We start from the raw sequence: 22,858 nt of genomic DNA, 5'->3' as shown, positions 1-22,858 counted from the left end.
AAAATATTATAAAACCATTTGTATTTAAATAGTTTTTATTATTAATAAAAATTTATAAAATAATTTTTAGATTAATATATAAATTAGTTATTAAAATTTAACTAATATTTTTATTTATAATTTAGTCTTTAAAAACTATTAGAGATTAATTTATAATATAAAGTAATAAATAATTAAAATTTTAATAATTAAGGGTTAGATATCCATTTATAAATTATTTTATAAATTTTTATTAATAATAAAAATTATTTTAAATATTAATAATTTTTTAATTTATAATGTAATCTCTAATTTAGTAAAATAATAATTAATTATTTTAGTTTATAAAATTAATTTTTATTTATTAAATTTTTTAATAATATATATATATATATATATATATATAATTACTCTCTATCTGCAAAAATAATTACATTCAGTGACATGCATGGGGAAAACATACTTCAAACACATTAGGTTTAGAATATATGTAACGCATTATTAATTGATAATTGTTTATCTTAATTTAATAAATTTCTATTATCGTAAAATTTAAACACTTATATAAAAATTCAGTCCAAAAGTAAAATGATTAAAATGGGTGATTAACATTTTTTTAAGTTTTACAATTGATCTTTCAATTTACTAGTTTCTATTTTATTTAAAATAGAATACTACAAGATTTTTTTTAGAATGATCCAATAATCTATATAAGTTTATTAAAATTTAAAATTCGAGAGTAAAATTATTTTATGTTGAATAAGAGAGAGGAAGAAAACAACTTCAACTTTAAAACTATAGACGTTGATTGATCAATGGATTTGCATTAATTTTAAATAAATTTTACTTATTAATAAGTCAAAATAACTCCTAAATTTATAATCATTAGAGTAAATCAAATTGACTCTTGGGTTACTGCTAATTAAAGAATAACATTTTGACTTTTAATTAGATGAACGCTTTGATCCTAATAAGAGTATTGATCTTGATTTTTAAACTAATACTAATTAAAATAATTAAAAAAATCTATTGATATCGTGACGATAAATTCTCACATTAAACTCTTGTTTGTTCCTTTCAATCTAGGTTCTTAATCACCATAAGTCATCCTATGATGGTGACATGAATATGATAAAAGAATCTCAAAGAGACCTTATAAAGAACATGACCATGGAGAGAGATATAAAAAAAAGAGTTTATGGAAGAAGATCAGTGATAAAAGCAAAACTTAAGGAGTTTGGAAAGCCATAAAATAGAAATCAAAATCTTTTTATGTAAATTATGTGTTTTAAACATATAAAAAAATTATAATTTTTCTTTAAAAGAATTATTCTTGAATATTTTAAAAATATAAGAAGAATATTTCATAAGATTCTTAAAATATTCTAAGAATATTTTCACTAAAATTTTCTTAAAAAATATAATTTATAAAAAAATTTAGAAGCATCCAATGTATTCTAGAATATATAAACTAGCTCAACTACTTGGTATTAATTAAGCTAGTTTGTAAACTTAGCAATCTCATTTATGAGTTAGTGAAGGGAGTTACAACTTTCCTTTTATGCATGCATGAGTCATTCTCAACCATTATGAGTTCATCTCCTCTATATTTCTCTCAACTTCCTTACAAAGTTTCTTACTTTAACATGTAATCTTATTTCATAAATAGATAGATGAGTTTATAAGAATTTGATTATCTTTTTATTAAGGTTCTTAACTTTGTTCTGGCTTGGAGTAACTTGTTAGCAAAATGTTGGTTCCATAAATCTCCAACTTCTTCTCTATTCCATAAATCCTCGTCCACCTAGAAAATTAACATAACAAAATGTGAACAAAATTATATAAAGAAGAAAGAAGAAAATTAAAATGGAAAGAAAAAAGAAAAAAAGGGATGAAAAGAGTTTGTAGAAGAGCTAAGGATTAAGTATTAACAAGATAATATTTTAAAAAAAGTTTAAAAGAAAATGAAATTCAGAAAAATTATTAATGTTTCACACTTACTAAAACTAGAGTTAATTTAGAGTAGTCTTGAATTCATCGACTCTAATTACTAAAAATTATATTTAATATTTTAAATATTTTAGTTAGTGTAGACTAATCTGATTCTAATAAAAAGTATATATTGAAATTTGAAATTTGAAATTTGAAAAGACAAAAGAAAGGAAGAGACTAAAGAAACAAACTATTTATACAAATTAAAACTATAAGCTAGAAGACCCGTAATCACTGTATTGATCAACTGAACCCGACCCATCATGCTAAGAGATTTACATTTCCAAGAAGCAAGTTCCAATTTGACTTTATCAGCCAAAGATTGAAGAAAATGACATCTTGGAACACCAACAAAGATATGCACTACTAAATAAGTAAAAGATAAACAATCATTATACAAGAAAGAATATGCTAAATTTTAGTAACAAATCTTGCAGAATTATCCATAGTTAAAAAAACTACTCTTAGAATTATTAACATATTGACCTGAGGAATCATAGTATGTTTTAAGGAAAATACTCAAAATCATAAAACTTATATAACAGTAACTCTATTTCAAAATCATTGATGTTTAAAATCAGTACATATAAATTAAATAACATTAAATAAATGCACAACATTAATGTATTTAGTCTAAATTATTGTTTATTAAAGTGTTTTTTTTTTTATCTTATTAGCTAATCAAATATGAAATTTACAAAACATGAATAGTTAGTTATAGAGAAAAAAAACTAAAAACATGAATAATTTTAAAAAATGATATAATAACATAAGATGACTATAAAACCTTTACACTCGCCCCTTTTCTTTTAAAGTATCATGGTATGATATGTGGAGTAACTTATATGTATGGGTGCTATAACAATCTTGTTAAAACACGATTCCAATATACAACAACACAACCACCTTCCTACAATGTCAAAGAATTTAAAATTAACAAAAAATTATAATTTATGATAAACAAATCATTAAAAAAAATTGTTATTATCTACACTGGAAATCCGTATATAATAGATGAAACGTGTAAATAACACATTAGTACATAGAGAAATAAATTTATATATAAAATTAATGTAAAAAATAATAGACTAATTTGAAATTGATTTGTAAATATATTGAGAAAATGAAGAGATGTTTAAAGAATTAAGTGGATGATGAAAAGAAAATTTGGTAGGCCAACTTGGCCTCACAAGTCACAATATAAGAGACACCGACCCTAATGATAATTAGAACACACGTCCCTAACTCACAGGTCATTCCCTATATGACTGTAAAGTTATCATGTTTCTTTCATTTTCTTGATGTAGTTCATGATAATAGTTACATAAATTTTGGTGTCCTAATATTTACGCAACTTCAATGTTACATGCCCCACATGCACTTTCCACCACTACTATTTCTCATTGGTTTATATCTTTTTGAGATTGCTAGAAGCAAACAACATCCAAAGAGTAACAACGTCAACACATAATCAGTGTTACTTATACATTTGACAATGACAACGCCATTTACTGAAATCCAAGAGGGAAACACACGGGACCAAAGGGATTTTCTATGCTTTCTAAATCCCTTTAACATCAAAATCTGATACAAATTACAGATTAACTAGTTACAAATGAGTTTATTCCTTAATCATATTGTAATTTTGGTTGGTTGATATGTGAAATTAGGGGGTAAGAGATGAGAAAATTGGCTTGGTTGAGGATAAGCCTTGTCCTTGTTGTGATGAAGCAGAAGGGCAAGTATAATAATGTTGATGCAAGTCACAGGAATCAAGGTGTGACCACATTAAAAGTAAGGAAAAGTATATGAAGAAAAAGCACAAGAAAAGAATATGGACAGAAGAGTTGGACCCCAAAGGAGATGACAGCACATCCCCACGTCACATGCTTTCTGTGGTGAGTGAAACCACAATTCACAAGAACTTTACCTCTCTGCTACCAATCTTATTAGCTTTGTGATATTCTCGCCTATTTTCATGCTAAATCATAATCTCACTACCTATAATACATAAATGTTGCAATAATTTAGCATTATTACTATGCCAGTGTTGTGTTGGAGCTTAAATTGGGCCAACATGAATCATTTGTCTTGTTCTCATTGAACTTTGGAGCCTTTCTCTGGCATGCCTCAATGCATCTAGAGCTTCAACAACACTAACATTAATTGGTTTGGGATTACTGGTGCCTTGTGATGTAGGTGTCACACTCACGGGAACTAATGCCAGAGAATTATCACACACATCGCTATGATTGCTCTCATTCTCACTCACTGATGATGATCTTGAGCTTAAGCTGGAAAACCTGAAATACACCACACAAATTTCAGATTGCTGCCTTTATCAAACAAATTCTATTTCAAACTATTCCTCAAATACCATTTTGCTTTTAACTCAAACAAACAATACACACACTCATAGATTATAACAGTCAACAACTAAACCGAATTTAATCCTTAGGCAAGTAATAATTGTAATGATTTTTAAAATATTTACATTAACCTGAGAGTTAACTCGTAAGTACAGAATAATTTCACTGAAAAAAAATACAGCAGAGGATAAAACCCAATGGTAACAACTAATTAGAATATCAACTGCAGAGATTCTAATTAATATAGATTTTGTTATATGCATTGATAAACAATTATAAATGTATTTTCTTTTTTTTGTAAAGTGCATTCCCTCGTTGAAAGCAGAGTAAAATCCCATAAAAATGTTGAAATTTGTACCTGCTTTCATCATTTTTCAAATTCCCAGAGACCAGATTCGGATTCTCGTTCAGGATTTGCAGGGAAGAATCAACCGGGTCTGAATTACTACTGAAATTATCATTATTCTGAGAATCACAATCTCTTGTACTGGATGGACCATTGTGGGTCTGAATAACAGTAGAGGCTTCGGAAACATTGTCACTGTGATCTATATTTTCTGGCAAAGCTGGAATTTTTGCATCATGCTTTTTTTCTTTTTCTTTTGAATGTTTGGAAAGTGAACTAATCCGAGATGATCCACAAGAATTTTCACTTTTTTCCGACGAATCAGAATGCTCCAATTGCCCTGACTTGGAGGGTATGCTGAAAGATCCAACCTTGTTTTTTAAAAATTTGAGCCTTCTTTCTGCTTTATCTCTTAATTTGGTTTCTTCTCTCAGCAATTTTTCCAGCTCAACTAGCTGTACCCAGAAGAATTTTTCATTAATTTTCAGGAGAGAAAAATGGAAACAAAGGAAAAAGTTTGTCAGAGAAACATCTACACACAAGCTGAACAGCAATGTCCTTTTCTTTCCTTTCCAGCGGTGATCCAAACAGTGCAACATAAAAGTGAATGTAACGATTATTCAAGATAGATGTTGTTGTTAGAACAAAGATGTTATTGTTTTGTTGTGTTGTGTTGTGTTATGTTACCTTGTTCCCCATTGATTCTGCTTCCATCTTGGCCACCCTTGATGCCTGTCTTTCTGCCAGTAATCTCCCCCTCAGGCACTCCACAGTGTTCAGATTCAGACCCTCCTCTTCCACTTTCTTGCTGCTGAATTGACACATTGAACAATGTCATTCCCCTTTTGTTGAATTGCCCCATTTCACAATGCGATGTAAGTGAGATAGATAGAGAGTGAGAGAGAACAGAAACACACCTCCACATGTGGTCCTTATCAGCACCTACCATTTGCTTGTGACCTGCACTTTCACCACAGCAAGACCCCATATGTATTGAGCGGTTTTATGAACAGGGAAAAGGGGAGTGTGTGTGATGGTTCTTTGGAAGATGAATCCTTGTTGTGCAGTGTGCAGGTTCAAAAACAAATGTACTTTGGCATTTCAAAAAAAAAACTATAGGGGAATAGGATCTTGCTCACAACACAACAACTCACACAAGGTGATTTTGATTTTAAAGTCACTATCAAAGAGTTATAAATAAATGAATAATTAAATACCCACCTACAAGTACACTTCTGTGTTGTGCCACTCATGGACGGTAACAGTTAAAAAGACATTCTGTATTTTATTTTGGAATTAAAAACAAATATTGTTCCTTATGCTTTTTTAACAGTTAAAAATTTGTATAATTCAACAGTTAAAATAATGTGCATGTGAAGTAGACTTTTATAATTTTCAACTAAACATCCTTTTAATATTATTTTTTCAAAATCTAAAAAAAAATGTATCTTTTTTTCTTTTACTTTGATTGGGACTATCCACCGATCAAAAATAAACTACGCCTAAATCAGAGACTTGCGTGAAGAAATCAACGTATTAATTAATGTTTTAATACATGTTGCAATTGCCCAAAGGCTATGTTGAAGTCATAAAATATTAAATATTAAGAACGTGATGGATTAACTGTATTTTTATTGATTAATAATTAAAATGTTTGAATCTGGTGCTGTCTTTTAAACTTATTGACAGGTTGTTGAGAGTAATTTACTGAAAGGAAAATAGAAAAAAAGGGCTATTAAAATATGGTTGCTGCAGTTGCAGGCACACACAAGGAGAGTGTTTTGTGTGATACTGACACATATAATTCTGCAGCATTTATTGGTTTTATCTGAAACATCCTTGTTAAATTCAAATTTCGAATTTCGCATGAAATGGGTCACTTTGAGTTTTTTCAAACTTTTCTTCCCTACCTGCTATTCTACTACTATCATATCACGTGATCTTATTTAAATATCTTTTTCTTCTCAACCATCCTCAATCTAAAGAATAATATTTTTTCCTATAATTAATGTAAAATTATCAAATTAGGATAACTAGTGTAATATAATAAATGAAGTGTGCATATAGAAATAAAGTTTACAAGGTAGGTGGGAAAAAATAGGTTTTGGTAAAATTTTGAAACAATGCATTTCTTATACATCCATTATTAAAAAAAAATAATGTGGATGGTAGATATATGGCTACTCATATATATATATATGGAAAAAAAATTATTTATTTGGATTTTATATGTTGAATTGACGGTGCTCTTGCACCATTTTGCACAAAGCTACAATTTCAAAACAGATATACTTCTGCAAGAAGAAAGATCTTGAGAGATGCTTGCACAGAGGAGTTTTTTTTTTTTGGTATTCTATTATATACTTAATTATATAAAAATGCAAGTAGTATTAATGTTTATAATATCAGTTGCTGTACAAAAATTGCTAGGGGAGACCAAGAGTGTTTGCAAAGTATCCTATCATCATTATTCAAAATTTATTTATAAAAAAATGTGATAATTAAGTACTTATTTAACCTGTCTCCAAGGATTTTATTCCTATTATTTAAATACTACAAAATTAATTAGATCATGCTTCTATTCTAGTTACTCTGAGTCTATAATCTAAGTGGGAGTTAAATAATAAATAGTTTCAGTATTCCTTCAATGTGTCTCCAAATTGCATTCATTTTAATATGTAAACATTGCATTCATTTTAATATGTACGTTAATCACATAAAAAAATATATTTTAGAATAGAATAATATATTTAAAATGATATTTGAATATTTTATTATTAAAATGAAAATAATATATAAATAGAAAAATTAATTATTTATAATTTATTTTTCGTACCATTTTTCTAAGAAATTCTTTTCTTTCTTCTTCATGTGTCTTTTATCTAACTTTTCGAACTCATTTGTCATCTACTATCAAAGTTTATCATTTGACTCCCTACAACCAATACTACAAGACTATCCGATCAAAATCTTAATTAGAGTAAGTTTATTTTGCTTCTTTTTGCTTTGAGTTAATTTTGAAGTTTTTAGGTTTGTTTTTGGTAGATGTTTTCCATGTGGTGTTCTTAGTTTCAGGATTAGTCAATATTAGTTCACAATCATACTAATATAGTTGGATCATTGACTAGGACTTTGTGATGTAGATTAAGATATCATTGAGTTTTGTAAGATTTGAGCTCTTTATGAGCACACCTACTAAAGTCGGATAAGGGAAGCTAGTTTTAAATTTACAATATAATCCTAGATTAGAAGATCTAGATGTGGGGGTGACATGGTCACCAGTTTCAAATTTTCTTGTCAGATTGTTTGTTTTATTACTAAAATAATGTATTGGTTGAAATTAAATATAAAATGGTTGATTTTTGTTAATTTAGTATAGTATATGTTAGTTTTGATATGAATAAGATTTTTGAATGTGATTGAGTGATATTATGAATCTTTTGAAACTTAAAGCATCATCAATAATTATTGTTTGAATTTGGTTGTTTAGGTTTGAATGAATATTGATTAGAAATTATGAATAATTAAGTATATAGGTTAATATACAAGTTCAATGAGAGTACCTCTATAAATCTCAGTAAAGTGATATTATTTTGATATGATAGGTGTTACAAAATACAGGTTTGGAATGAAGATATTTGGTGAAAATCTTAAAGAAAATCAATTTTTATGAATTTTTTTAGTTTACATATCTTGCTCAAGTGAGGGATTTTCGCTCAAGCTAGATCAAGACGGTAAGTTTCATGTCTATTTTCGCTCTTGGGTACTCTCAAGTTCATTTTCGCTCAAGCAACCAGATTTTTGCTCAAGTTAAAAAAGCTTAAAATTGTTATTTTTGCGTATGAGAGTCAGGTTTATTATTATTTATTGTTTTATGTTAATTTTTTTTCTCATTTAAAAACGTGGTTAAAAGTAATTAGTTATGTGTTTATGTGAATTTTGTGATATTTTTTGGATTGTTTTAAAAATCTAAACTTTGGTATGATTGAATGGTATATTATGTGTAATACAAAGTATGAAATTACGTGAAAGTGAAATTAAGACATATAGTATTTTAAAGAAAGAAAATATCGTGTTGAAATTGTTATGAGAATATATTGATTTGTAAGTGCTTTGTGAAAGAGACGATCATGACTCTATTAATATCTTAGAATCATATAGATAAAAAATATCACGTGGTAAGAGTCATAGAAAAGAAAGTTCATATAATATTGTTCTTTCATATATATTTATAGTAAAAAATTAGAATGAGTATTATTACTTGATGTAATGTTAGTAGGAAGATTTTAAGTTTGAGTATTATTCAGAGAAAATTATTAAAAGAACAAAACTTAGTAAAAAAATAGTTAACAACATTTGATTGTTAAGATTAATGATTGGTAAAATGAATTAAGAGATATTAGAGATTAACAAAATGATTAAAAGAATGGGCATAAAGCAATGAAGTAAAGAGGCGCAATAGTAATTATGAAATGAAGTTGTGTATGTATATGTAGCCGTGAAAATGGTTACATAATAGTTGAATTTGATGTGTCCATGTTAATGTTAACAGAAGCATAATGAGTATTATGATTTGGCTTGTTCTGCACTCAAAGAAATGTACAAAGCTGTTGCATTACTTACTTTACTTGATTTTGGAATGGAGATAAAATGCTTCCACCAAACTGCATTATAGTTATCCATTCCAAACCATAAATGCACACAACTTTTAAGCTTTCACCTTTATTTCACTGTAGGACCACTGCACCCTTATTTAAGGGCTGCATCCTTTTTAATAGCTCGCAAACTAAGGTGCCACCCCTTGCATATTCATGCCTTCTCCTATAACCATTTTTATCATATACTTTTATAATTCAAATTGTTATTTTATTTCTCATTTCATACTTTGTCACTTCTGATTTCATCTAATACTTTAGTTATATCGCAATTGTTAGCATTTCTAATAATCTTTCTTAACAATTACTTATCAAATTTGTGATTATGATGCTGATACGAATTATTAAATCAAACATTTAGTTTTAAAAATTAAATATATTTTTTCCTTAAATTATAACATGAAAATTTATTTTTTTTAAATAAATGTTATTTTTTTTAAGATTCGTTGATTTTAATTAGAGATTGATGTCTACTTTAACTATTTTGAATAGATTGATTGGAATCTCAAATAAGATTATTTTATCTATATTATTTTAATCATTCTTATATTACGAACATATGAATATGAATGGTTTAAAATTTGGAAAAAAACAAAAAATCAATCATTTTATATTATATAGTAAAAAAAATATTTAATCTTAATTTTAATAAGAAAATATTTTTTTTAATTAAAAATATAACACATCATAAAACAGTGCAAATTTATTAATGAACAATAAAAATAAACCTCAACATTATCTTAAGATTTGAGTTTAAATCTCACTTATTTATACAAATTTGACTTGTTTTTATTAATATATACCATATCATTTAAAAATATAATCACATAAAAGGAGTAGGTGGAACCAACTTTTAATTCTTTTATTAAAATGAATATCAATCCAAATTTAAAATTTAACTTGTAATAGAGGTTTTCAAGTACAATTCATTAAAAGCTACTTCCATGCATGAGTCATAGCTAGCTTGATGCTCAACCCTTTTCAATATTTGAAGAAAAATATAAATAATGCATATAACTGCTACTTATCAATACCATATTATCTTCTATAAAATATATATGACTACACAGAGATTGAGAATTAAAATAAGAGTAAATTCCTAAATTCAGCTGTCAATTATCAAAAGAATAGTTCTTGGGAAATAAAAACTCTATTTGTCTTGATGTATTTGATTAAAATTTTATTTAACTTATGCGGAATTTGAATTAGAATCAAACGTGGATACTTAATAAACATTTTTTAGTTTTGATTCTTTCATAAAAAAACAGAAAAAAAAACACAAGTCTTTATATTGTGATTTATTATTGTCAATATACAGATGTGTGCAGATTCATTGTATATTGTCATATGTCTTGTCCATAAAATGAAGTGACAACGGTCTAATTAATGTCGTTTTAAAACATTGTAATTTTATTAATTAAAAACCAACATCAATATGAAAAAGGTTTAAATATTATTATTGTACTACAGATGGTCGAATAGTCGAAGATGGAGGAGGATGAATGAATAACTCTCTTAAATTTAGACACAGTTTATAAATTAATAATTAACTGTAATTAAATTAGGTTAGTGGTAAATCATAATTAAGACATGATTGGACCCTCTTTTAGATCCACGAACAGACCCACGACAATTGAGGTCCATCCAAAAGATATGAATATCACAGGAGACCCAACACTAAAGGTAATTTTTCACTCTCGACTCACCTGCACCTTGTACTCAGACTAACTTGATCGTTGGAGTGCCTTTGCAGGTTCCCCCCCACTCATCTCGGTGAAAGGAAGAACCAACCGGAGACCACCGCGCCTGGAGGTCGTGAAAACCAGAAGATAAAGACATAAGGAGTCACGCTAGGAGGAACCCGACCTTGTAAGAACATTTTGGCGTCCACCGTGGAGCTGGGAAGAAACCTTTCAGAGTGTTCACATGGTAACAATAAGAAACGTGACGGTCAACGACAAGAATACACAAGGAGGTGTTGAGACTAGCCAACCTGACCCAATGACGCTGATTTTGCAAATGAGGAGGAGATGGAGATGTTGAAGAAGAAGAACGAGGAAGAGATCCAAGGGATGAAGAAGACGAATTAAGAAGAAATAGCGGCCTGGAAGAGGGAAAATGCTCGAATAAAGCAGAAAACTTAATGGAGATCCAACAATCCAAAAGACTATAGAAGGGGGGCGTCGCCAAACCAAAAACATCCATCTAAGAACTAAAGAGGTCAGGAGTTCCTATCAAGAGAATACTCTATTGTATCAACAAGCACCCTGGGTACGACACCTCGACAAAGTCCTTTTGTGAAAGCTTTCATGGAGGTTCCCTTGCAGAGTACCTGGAAAAATCCCACACTTGACAAGTATGGTGGAACTATTAACCCGGATGAACATGTGGACACATATCTAACACAAATAAGTTTGTACATTGTGGAAAATGCGATGTTATGCCGAGTATTTTCTACCTCTCTTAAAAGAGCAAGTTTAAGTTGGTTTACTTGCCTACCGACACATTGTTTTGATACTTTGGTGACAAAATTTGGAGCTCAGTTCACTACAAGTGGTCCATGCCACCTCACATCCATCGCTTTGGTGAACATTCGGCAGGAGAAGACGGAATCCTTACGAGTTTTCATGGAAAGGTTTGGCAAGGTTGAGCTGAATATACGCAACCTAAGTCTTGAGGTACCCATGCATCTCATGGTAATTGCAGTCAAGCCGGTCCTTTCTTGGACAACCTATGCAAGAAGCCACATTAAACCTAGATGAGTTTAGGCAAAGAGCTGCCAAGTTCATGCAGCTGAAAGAGTGGAAAGAGTTATGTGCCAAAGCTTGGGCACCGGAAGAGGCTGGGAAGAAAGTTGACAAGAGCAGACCTATGTTATCCAGAAGGCCAAGAGACTTCCCGAAGTCACCACATTTCACTCGCTACACTCCTTTGACTGCCGACAGGTCGAGAATCCTGGAGGAAACCCTTAACACCGACCTCATGACGAAACCAAAGAGAACGACTACTATGCCAAATGCGGATCAGACAAAGCACTGTCGCTATCACCGTAATTTTTGGCCATGCGACGAAGGACTGTTGGGCCTTAAAGGATAAAATCGAGGAGTTGGTGCAAGCTGGCCACATTTGTCGTTTTGTTCAAAGCAGTCAAGAGAATAGGAGGCCGAGAACCGACGAAGGGAGAGCATGAGACCGCCGTGATGAGAGGGGCAGAAGGGATTGTCGGAAGAGAAGAGCGGGACGAAATCGTCGAGATGTCGCACCTGTGTGTGGCATGATAAACACCATCGCAGGTGGCTTTGCCGGAGAAGAGACGAGTTCCTCATCTTGGAAGAGACATCTTCGAGCTATCAACTCGGTATACTCCATTCATAAAAGGGGAAGAAGAAGTATGTTGCCTATCTTCTTCACTGATGCCGATTTCAAAACTATAGATTTGAAGCACAATGATCCGATGGTGGTGACCATCGAAGTGGCAAATTTTGTGGTCATAAAAACGCCGATAGATCAAGGAAGCTTTGTCAACATTCTTTACTGGAAAACATTCAAGAAAATGGGTTTATCCCAAGATGTCGTGGAGCCGTTTAATGAGAAAATAGTTGGATTCACGAGTGAAAGAGTAGACATCAAGGGTACAATGACCTTGATATTGAGTTTGGCGAAGGTAATGAATATTGTAAAACAACCAAGATTAGATACCTTTTGTTGGATGCGGAAACATCCTACAACATCCTTATGGGAAGGCCATCCCTTAATAAGTTAGGAGTCATAGTCTCAACTCCTCACCTTGCCATGAAATTCCCCTCCAATAGTAGAAGCCGAGGCAAGGAGTCTGTGACCCTTCATTTGGATCAAAAGATCGTGAGAAAATGCTATGCCGCAAGTCTGAGAATCCCCCCACTGACACCAAACCGAAGGTCGGAAGTTCATCAAGTTACCGTCGTGAATGATCTAGACCCCAAACTGAATGATGAGCCTCGCGTAGAGCCGAGGGAAGAGACTGTCTCGTGATGGATGGGTCAACCGGGGCAAGATACTCGTCTTGGTTCAACCTTGAAGGAAGAGGAGAAGGATATGATCATTGCCATATTAGCTAAAAACTCTTATTTATTTGCTTGGACGATAATTGACATGTTGGGCATAGATCCTAGAATTATCTCCCACAAGCTCTCAATCTGCAAGGAGGCAAGCCAATAGCCCAAAAGAATAGAAGAATGGGAGTAGAGAAGAGGTTGATCTCCAAACAAGATGTACACAAGCTCCTGGATGTCGGGTTTATCCGGGAAATATAGTACACTACTTGGTTGGGGAATATAGTGTTAGTTCAGAAGAACAATGGGAAGTGGCAGATGTGTACCAACTACACTGATCTTAATAAGGCTTGACCTAAGTGATACAACCCATTTAACCAAGCAGATGACCAAGGACACTGGAGACAATTCACATTGTGATCAATCATCTCAACATTCAAGATAAGGCCTCACCAAATATCGGAAGGACCTCAGCAGAAGAAGAATTGGTAGACCAGAGCATCAAATGTTCTTCCTTTTGGTCTTCTTACAAGACAAAAATGTTTGTAAATAAATTGGGCTCACTTTGGGGGTCCAAATAGAAAAATAAACTAAAGTAGGTGTGCTTAGTAATTTAAGTAGGGTGTGCTTAGTAATTTGGGCTTGTGCCATGCCCACCTTTCATGACAAGGGCTTCTAGGTTTAGGGTTTCTTTGACCTACCTTCTAGAAGGCTCCTCATAAATGACACCCATACTCTCTATCTTGTTCTCCTAGACACTCTCTCCTATAAATAGAGTGTCTTGCCTCATGTATTTCACACATTGAATTTGGATAGTAAAGAAACTCTGCAAGAGTGTTTTTGTGAGACTTGAGAGTTTTCATAGTGGGTCTTATCTTGAGTGTGTAAGCATTTCAAGTGACAGCTCTTTCACCATTCATCTTGGAGTGCCTTCTTTCTCCGGCGTGACAACCCTTCTTCTTCCATAAGCTTTCTTCATCTCTTTCTCTTTTTATCTTTCTTTTTGTGTCATCCATTCCATTTTATGATATCATGCTTGTCTTTTAATTTTGGTTATCACTTGTGTTTCTTCATATTATGTTCCTTCCATTCCATAATTTAATTTCATCATCATAATCACCATATTGTGTTTTTCTCTTTGCCCTTTAGAAGTGAACCTTCACACTTAACCACTTGGTTAAGTTCATGTCTAGTGGGGATCTTCTTTAGGTTATCACCTTAAATTTTTAATCTCAAAAATAAAAAACAAAAGATGAACCTCTAAAATGTGCCAATCTAAAATCAACTCACATCACTAAGGATGCGTACCTGCTGCCTAGCATTGACCGACTAGTGGACAGAGCTGCCAATCACAATGTCTTAAGCTTTCTTGATGCGTATTCTGGGTATAATCAAATACCTATGAATCCGAAAGACCGGGAGAAGACAACTTTCCTAACCGAAAGGGCTAACTTTTGTTATGAAGTTATGCCTTTCGGATTGAAAAATGTAGGAGCAACCTACCAAAGGTTGATGGACCAGATGTTTTGGGAATAGATTAGGAAGAAAGTGGATGTATATTTTGATGACATGATCATAAAATCCGACAGCGCCGAACAACACAGCCGACCTGGCTGAGATCTTTGGCCAGCTTAGGCGGTATGACATGCAACTTAATATAGAGAAATGCGTATTCAGTGTAGAAGGTGGCAAATTTCTGGGATTTATGCTGACTAGTCGAGGAATTGAAGCAAACCCAGATAAATGTCAAGCCTTAGAAACCATGAGGAGTCTGAGTAACCTGAAGGAGGTCCAATGGCTAGTAGGAAGGTTGACATCGTTATCCAGGTTTATGCTAAGGCTAACGAATAAGATAAAGCCAATTCTAAAGCTTATGAAGAAAGCTGAAAGGTTTTCATGGAATGAAACATGTGAAGAAGCATTTAAAATTGTCAAGCAAGCATTATCTCGTCCTCTCGTGTTAAGCAAGCCTATCCCAGGACTTCCCTTGTTGGTGTACCTTGCCACATCGCTGGAAGTCGTGAGTGTTGCAATTGTTCAAGGCACAACTGACCAGAAACCGATTTATTTTGTAAGCCGAGTATTAAAAGATGTCGAGACCAAATACCAGATGATTGAGAAGGTATCTTTGGCCCTCGTCCACGCGTCCAGGAGGCTTCAACCATATTTTCAAAGTTACGAAATTATCGTGCAAACCGACTGCCCCATTAGTAAGGTGTTGCAAAATCCCGAGCTGGCAGGAAGAATGATCGGCTGGTCGGTAGAGTTGTCGATGGCATTAAGTATAAGCCGAGAGGCCTATCAAGTCGTAGTGTTTGGCCGATTTTACCTCGGGGATGCAAGACAACCTGGAGTCGGAAGCACCATGGATTTTTTATGTTGATGGGTCTTCCAACAAAGGTGAAGGAGGAGCAAGAGTTGTTCTCAAAGGGTCGGGAAGTCTCTGGATAAAACAGTCTTTATGCTTTGGTTTCAAAGCGTCAAACAACCAAGTTGTACGAAGCCCTCATAGCCGGGCTGTTACTGGTTAAAGACATGTGAGGCTGAAAGGTCGAATGCAAGACAGATTCACAACTAGCAAGACATGCGAGGCTCACAAGACTTCAGTAGAGGGTAAGTTCAGTTCGAATTGGGAAGTTATGGGTTGATTCTGTTAGGAGCTCTCTATGAATCCTCATTAAAACCTACTTCAACCAAAACCCTTTTTAGAGGAAAAGACTGATAGTACGAAAGAATACGTTTGCTATACATATAACCTAATGATTTTTAAGTGGCTTGCATTCCAGGTCCTTGGAACCTCTCAGCCATTCAGTTGCTGCAGGCGGTAGACTCCATTGTGAGTCCCTGGCGCTTGGAGTCTGTTAACCATATTGTAACTGTATAACTGTTGCAGTTATAGCTCTTAAATATATATCCTTATATACCCTCTGTAACATACGTTTACGTAACAATATAGAATACTTTCTCTCTCTTACTTACGCTTCATGCATTGCACTTATACAAACGTGGTATCATGAGCAAATCTTAAGTTTTTTTTTCCCGTCATGGCTACTTCACCGTCCACTCCTGAGTCATCTTCTACGTCTTCTCATCGCTCTCTTCCTCTGGCCATGACCTCCATTCATCAGTTTACAACACCGATCACGCTTAAACTAGATGAAGATAACTACCTTCTTTGGAAACACCAGGTTCTTACTTCCATTCGAGGACTCAAACTGAGTCATTTTCTTGACGGTACCAATGTCCCGTCCACAACTGCTTCTTCCGCTGCAGACAGTTCTTCCCCTTCTGATGACTCTTTACGCTATCAACAACAAGACCAGCTTATCATCGCTTGGCTTCTTGCATCAATGTCTACACCCATTCTTACCAACGTAGTGGGTCTTGATACAACTACAAATATTTGGCGCTGCCTTGAAACTCAATTTTCCTCTCATACTCGGGCCAAAGTTCAGAAACTCAAGCTTCAGTTAAAGACTCCCAAGAATGACAGATCTATTTCCTCATATCTTCATGATATCAAGAACGCTGTCAACATGCTTGCCGCGATTGGTGCCCCTGTTTCCATTGCAGATCACATCGACATCATTCTTGAAGGCTTGCCTGAAGAATACAATGCTTTTATCACTGCCGTCACCTCTCGCACTGACCCCTACACTATCACTGAGATTGAAGCCCTGTTGTTTGCTCAAGAAGATCGTTTTACCCGGTATAAAACTTCTCACTCGTCTTTTCTTCAAGCTAACACTGCCTCTGTTGTTTCTCCAAATCATTCCAAGTTTCGCCCCACGTTTCCCAACTCTTTCGGTGGTGGTCGTGGCCCACCTTCTACATACAACTCCAATCGTTTTCATCGTGGAAAACCTCGGCCTTCACAATACACTTCTTGGAACTCCAATCCCTCGTCATGGAAACGCAACCCTGTGCGCTGTCAAATATGCTCCAAACTTGGTCATACTGCAATTAATTGTTGGCACTGGTCTGATCGTTCAACACCACCATCCTTCTCCGCAAACACCTCTTCTTTCTCTACACCTCAACATGATGAACCCTCTTCCTCTCTTCTTGGTTCACCATCCTCTTTGGATGATCCGTTATGGTATCCAGATAGCGGTGCTTCTCACCATATCACAAACGATCATACTCTGTTCACTAATCAACAACCCTATCAAGGCCATGCAAACGTCAAACTAGGTAATGGTGCAGGTATGAAAATTGCTCATATAGGTTCTGCTTCATGTATATCATCTACCTCATGTACTTCTTTCTCTTTACATGATCTCCTACATGTTCCTAAGATTACTAAAAATTTGCTCAGTGTTTCCAAGTTTGCTCGGGATAACAATGCATTTTTTGAATTTCATCCTCATTCTTGCTATGTTAAACACCAGGTAACCAAGCAGATTCTTCTACAAGGCACTCTTAAAGATGATCTCTATATCTTCCCTGACCTACGCTCCACTGTTTTTTCTGCTAACTACACTTCTTTCAAATCTGCAAAGCCTCCTCTTCATCTTTGGCATAATCGGCTTGGGCATTGTAGTTTTTCTGTGATCAAAACTATTCTCAAACATTGTGACATTTCGTGTAATGCAAAACCGATTTTTTGTGATGCTTGTGTTAAGGGCAAAGCCCATCAATTGCCTTTCTCTTTATCTACAACTGTGTATCATCATCCTTTAGAATTGATCTATATTGATATTTGGGGACCTTCTGCTGTTTGTGCTAACAATGGTGCCTCATACTACATTTCGTTTCTCGATGCATACTCAAAATACACATGGATTTATCTCTTGCATACTAAATCTCAAGCTCTTGCTGCTTTTGAACGCTTCAAACTCTTCTCTGAAAATCAAACTGGTTTTAAAATAAAAACCATCCAAACAGATAATGCAAAAGAATTTGTTGTTTTTAACACCTTTTTACTCAAACATGGTATACAACATCGTTTCATATGCCCTCACACTCATGAACAAAACGGTGCTATAGAAAGAAAACATAGGCATATTACTGACATGGGGTTATCTATGCTTGTTGCTGCTTCTCTCCCTGTGAAATTTTGGGCTGAAGCTTTTATTACTGCCACCCATATAATCAATGTTCTCCCTTCCATTGTTTTAAAGGGTCAAACTCCGTATGAACTTTTGCTTAACACTAAACCTGACTATACCAAATTTAGATCTTTTGGATGTGCTTGCTACCCTCTTATGCGTCCCTACAACAAACATAAACTGGATTTTCGCTCTGCATGTTGTTTATTTCTTGGCTATAGCTTACACAACAAAGGTTACATCTGTCTGTCTTCCTCTGGCAAAACTTTTATTTCCAGGCATGTGGTTTTTAATGAAGATGTTTTTCCATATTCTAACCCTCAATATGGTTTTTTACCTGCTCTGTCAACTTCTTCTATTTCTCCTCCTATACATCCTACTCTAACAGTTTTATCTTCACCCACTCACTCCACCATCGCTACTTCTGCATCTCTGCCGACCTCCTCCCTGCATCTTCAACAATCTTCTTCTTGTTCCACTACTCCCATCACACGTAATAGCTCACCCACTCACAATATTCACCCAATGAAAACCAGAGCAAAAGCAGGTATTGTTAAACCCAAAATTTTTTCTGCTCACATAGACTCTGGTTCTCCTGAACCTACTACTGTAGTTGCAGCCTTCTCATCCCCCAGTGGACTCAGGCAATGAATGATGAATATCGTGCTCTTATCACAAATGGCACATGGACTCTGACTTCACTACCTCCGGGTGCAAACCTTGTTGGCTGCAAATAGATTTTTAAACACAAGTTCAATGCTGATGGTTCCTTTCAGAGACACAAAGCCCGGTTGGTGGCGAAGGGGTACAGCCAATCTGAGGGTCTAGATTACTCTGCAACCTTCAGCCCAGTAGTTAAACCTACTACCATACGGGTTGTGCTTGCTCATGCTGTTTCGTCTCACTGGCCCATTCATCAAATCGACATTAACAATGCTTTTCTCAATGGTGACCTACATGAACATGTGTACATGCAGCAACCTCCAGGTTTTCTCGCTACAAATCCAAAGCTTGTATGCAAGCTTCACAAGGCAATATATGGGCTAAAACAAGCACCTCGTGCTTGGTTTCAGAAGCTAAGTCACACTCTCAACAATATTGGTTTTCGTTCAACAATCAGTGACCCTTCCTTATTCGTTCGCTTCACTAACTCTTCTACATTGCTTGTTTTGATATATGTCGATGACATAATTATCACTGGATCCTCCTCAACTGCCATCACGTCCCTCATCACCACTCTCAGTTCTCACTTTGCTCTCAAAGACCTTGGTCCCCTCCATCATTTCCTGGGTATAGAAGTTTCTACTCTTCCCTCTGGTCACTTACATCTGTCTCAACGACGCTACATACAAAACTTACTCCACCGCACAAATATGTTGGACTCTAACCCCCAACCAACACCTATGATATCATCCTTAAAGCTTCCCAAGGACGCCACTGCCGCTGTTCCTGATCCCAGCATGTTCCGCTCTGTTGTTGGTGCGCTTCAATATGCTATCTTCACTCGGCCTGAACTCACTTATTCAGTCAACAAAGTTTCGCAGTTCATGCATAGCCCTCAGGAACATCATTGGAAAGCTGTCAAACGGATTCTCCGATATCTCAAAGGCACGCTGCATCATGGTCTCCTCATCAAATGTAGCACCAACACTGATCTCATGGGGTTTTGTGATTCAGACTGGGGAAATGATATTGATGATCGAAAATCCACCACTGGTTACTGTGTCTATTTTGGTTCCAATATTGTCTCATGGTCATCTCACAAACAAAAGGTTGTTTCTCGAAGCAGTACAGAGGCTGAATATCGTGGGATAGCAGCGGTCCTTACTAATATCATTTGGCTTCAATCCCTACTCTCTGAGCTTCGCATCTTCACCTCTGTTCCCAACATTTACTCTGATAATCTTGGAGCTGTCCTACTCTCAGCAAATCCCATTCTACACTAAAAAACAAAACATTTTGAGTTAGATCTCCATTTTGTTCGTGATCACATTCAACACCAACGTGCATGCCTCACCCATATTCCAGCTAGATTCCAAGTTGCTGATATTCTCACAAAACCCATTTCGGGTGCAAGTTTCACTACCTTTAGAGATAAACTTATGGTTTTGGATAATCCAACCCTAAGTTTACGGGGGGCTGTTAACCATATTGTAACTGTATAACTGTTGCAGTTATAGCTCTTAAATATATATCCTTATATACCCTCTGTAACATACGTTTACGTAACAATATAGAATACTTTCTCTTTCTTTCTCTCTCTTACTTACGCTTCATGCATTGCACTTATACAAACAGAGTCCCTAGCGGAGCCGACACGAATTCTCGGCCGTTAGGAGTTTCTTCAATGGGCACAAGTTGATCCTGATAGAAGACCTTGTCGACATCAAACTTTCCCTCGTCCAAGGAAATGTTGTAGATGAAGGTTGCTTGTTGAAGAGCCTCCCGGAAGCCGAGTTCATGTTGATCCAAAATGTTATCCTGAATGACCTCCAGGTCCTTCATCAACTTCTCCACCTTCTCCTAAGACCGGTAGTTCGAGAGGGTTATATCTGAAAGGCTCTCCTTAAGCCATCAGATCTCCTCATCCGCCTTCATAGAGAGCTATTTACTCACCCTCTCGGCCTCGGTGCATAAATTTTTCCAGTGATTAATCTTGGCTTCTAAGTTTTGATTCCTAGCCAAAAGATTATTGTTCTCACTTAAGGCTGACTGGAGGTTGGATGCCGACTCCTCCAGCTGAGAGCACAAGCTATCCAACTTGGTCGGGTTTTTGTCTCGCTTCATCATATTAGAAGTCACGCGCTTGCCGATAATGAGTATGCGCGAGCATAACTCCATGAACACATCATGGACTTGAGAAGGCCGAGCCGACAGGTAGGCATCTTGCTCATAGGGGTTCAGTGTAATGGTCATCCCCTCAGCCATTTATAGATCGTGAACCAAGAAATCAGGGCCAGTTGAACTCAAACCCCCAGTCACACGACCCTTTCTTGGAGACTTGCTCAAAAAGAAGAATGACCACGATTATTCCCATGGTCTCCTTTCGCTCTTTTCTTTGGATTGACGGTAGGACGATCTTCAATGCTGACACCACGGTTATGGGAACGACAACTTCTACGACAGGTGTGGAGGATCCAACAACTATCTCCCGACCCTTTGTGCTTGCCTCTTCAGGTGAAGCTCTTGGAAGTAGTCCTTGTTGCCACCTGTCAGTGCCATGCCTACCATTATCCCTGCACACGACAAGAGGATTAAGTGAACATCAGGATAGAAATACGCCGAGACAAGTAGAATGACATACCGTCAAAATCAACGATTTTTTGAGGGGACAAGTAGGCATGGACGAGAGGCCGATTGGGATCTTGCGGGGAAGCCCGTCCAAGACTAACAGTACTTCCAGGTCGTCCTCGGTCATCAGGAACCTCGACCACATATGGAAATATGTTAGATCCTTTGTCCAAAAGAAGGGGAACCTGGAAGTCTCGTCATCGTAAAAGAAATATCGAACTTCCTCCTCAATAACGACCTTGAAGAAACTCCCCTTGAAGTTCTTATAAGATGTGGTAAAATGAGCAAAGAGGCTATTTTTCGATTGGCCGACTAAAGATACCCAACTTATCTGGTCTCTCGGCCTCGTACTGAAAAAATGCAAAAAATATCTAGGGGTGAGCTTAAGACTTAGCACCTCACAAAGCAACCGAAAAGCCTAGAGCGCAATCCAGCTATTCGGATGCAACTGAGTAGGAGCCATGTCTAAGATGCACATCACCTCCATGGTGAACTCATCAAAAGGAAAGCGAACATGAATGTCCGAGATAAAAAAAAAATTGAAAAAAAAAAATCTTTGGGTTCTCTCCCCTTACCCAGACAAATGGTTTCATACTCCCTACACCTACATAATGCTAATGCACCATCCAGCAAACCCTCTAAAACGATATTTACACTCTCGGCAAAAGATTGGAGCATGGATGCTTCTCGATACTTGGAAAAAACCTCTCAAACCTTATTATCTACCCATACATAATCGGCCTCTCGGGTTTCCTCCCCCTCATATGCACTTAGGGAAGAAGAAGACGACATTGCAGGCTCTAAGTCATTTCTACTTACAAGACCGATAGCCCGAGAGGACTTCTTAATGCTCTCGGTATCACTAGAACTAACATCTACGACCATAGGCCTTCCCCTAATCGGACCCTCTGACCTAGATGAAAATAAAATGGTGACGGAAAGGGAAGACATGGTTACCTTTGAAGACTGTTCAACCGATACACATAGATTATAAGGAAAACTCGCTCGGCTCTCGGATTCTCGAAGCAAATTCACAGTTAACGCGTGAAAAATGGAACCCACCACCAGTCCTATTTATAGGTTGAGGAAAGGGCGACTACGAACCGTGACACTTGATCTCCACCATTGGATTAACTCGACATCA

At 35.4% G+C, this 22,858-nt stretch overlaps 1 protein-coding gene across 2 annotated transcripts; it reads right to left on the bottom strand.

Annotated features, from left to right (window-relative positions):
• Positions 1–3,734: 3,734 nt before the first annotated feature.
• Positions 3,735–5,871, bottom strand: LOC137829560 (uncharacterized). Of its 2 annotated transcripts, none has more exons than XM_068636386.2 (4): positions 5,604–5,871; positions 5,374–5,497; positions 4,699–5,141; positions 3,735–4,274 (listed from the first exon to the last, which is right to left on the bottom strand). In XM_068636386.2, the coding sequence occupies exons 1-4, from the start codon at positions 5,672–5,674 to the stop codon at positions 4,034–4,036; spliced, it is 879 nt and encodes a 292-aa protein (XP_068492487.1). In that variant the 5' UTR covers positions 5,675–5,871; the 3' UTR covers positions 3,735–4,033. The 2 variants fall into 2 exon arrangements, with proteins under 2 accessions (XP_068492487.1, XP_068492488.1); XM_068636387.2 differs by having other exon boundaries at positions 5,374–5,494; positions 5,604–5,868.
• Between the last annotated feature and the right edge of the window lie 16,987 nt (positions 5,872–22,858).

The sequence above is a fragment of the Phaseolus vulgaris genome, chromosome 7 (assembly GCF_051622355.1).
Source record: "Phaseolus vulgaris cultivar YP4 chromosome 7, ASM5162235v1, whole genome shotgun sequence".
Lineage (NCBI taxonomy): Eukaryota > Viridiplantae > Streptophyta > Magnoliopsida > Fabales > Fabaceae > Phaseolus > Phaseolus vulgaris.
Note: the sequence above shows the minus strand (reverse complement) of the source record. Positions and strands in the feature narration are given on the sequence as shown.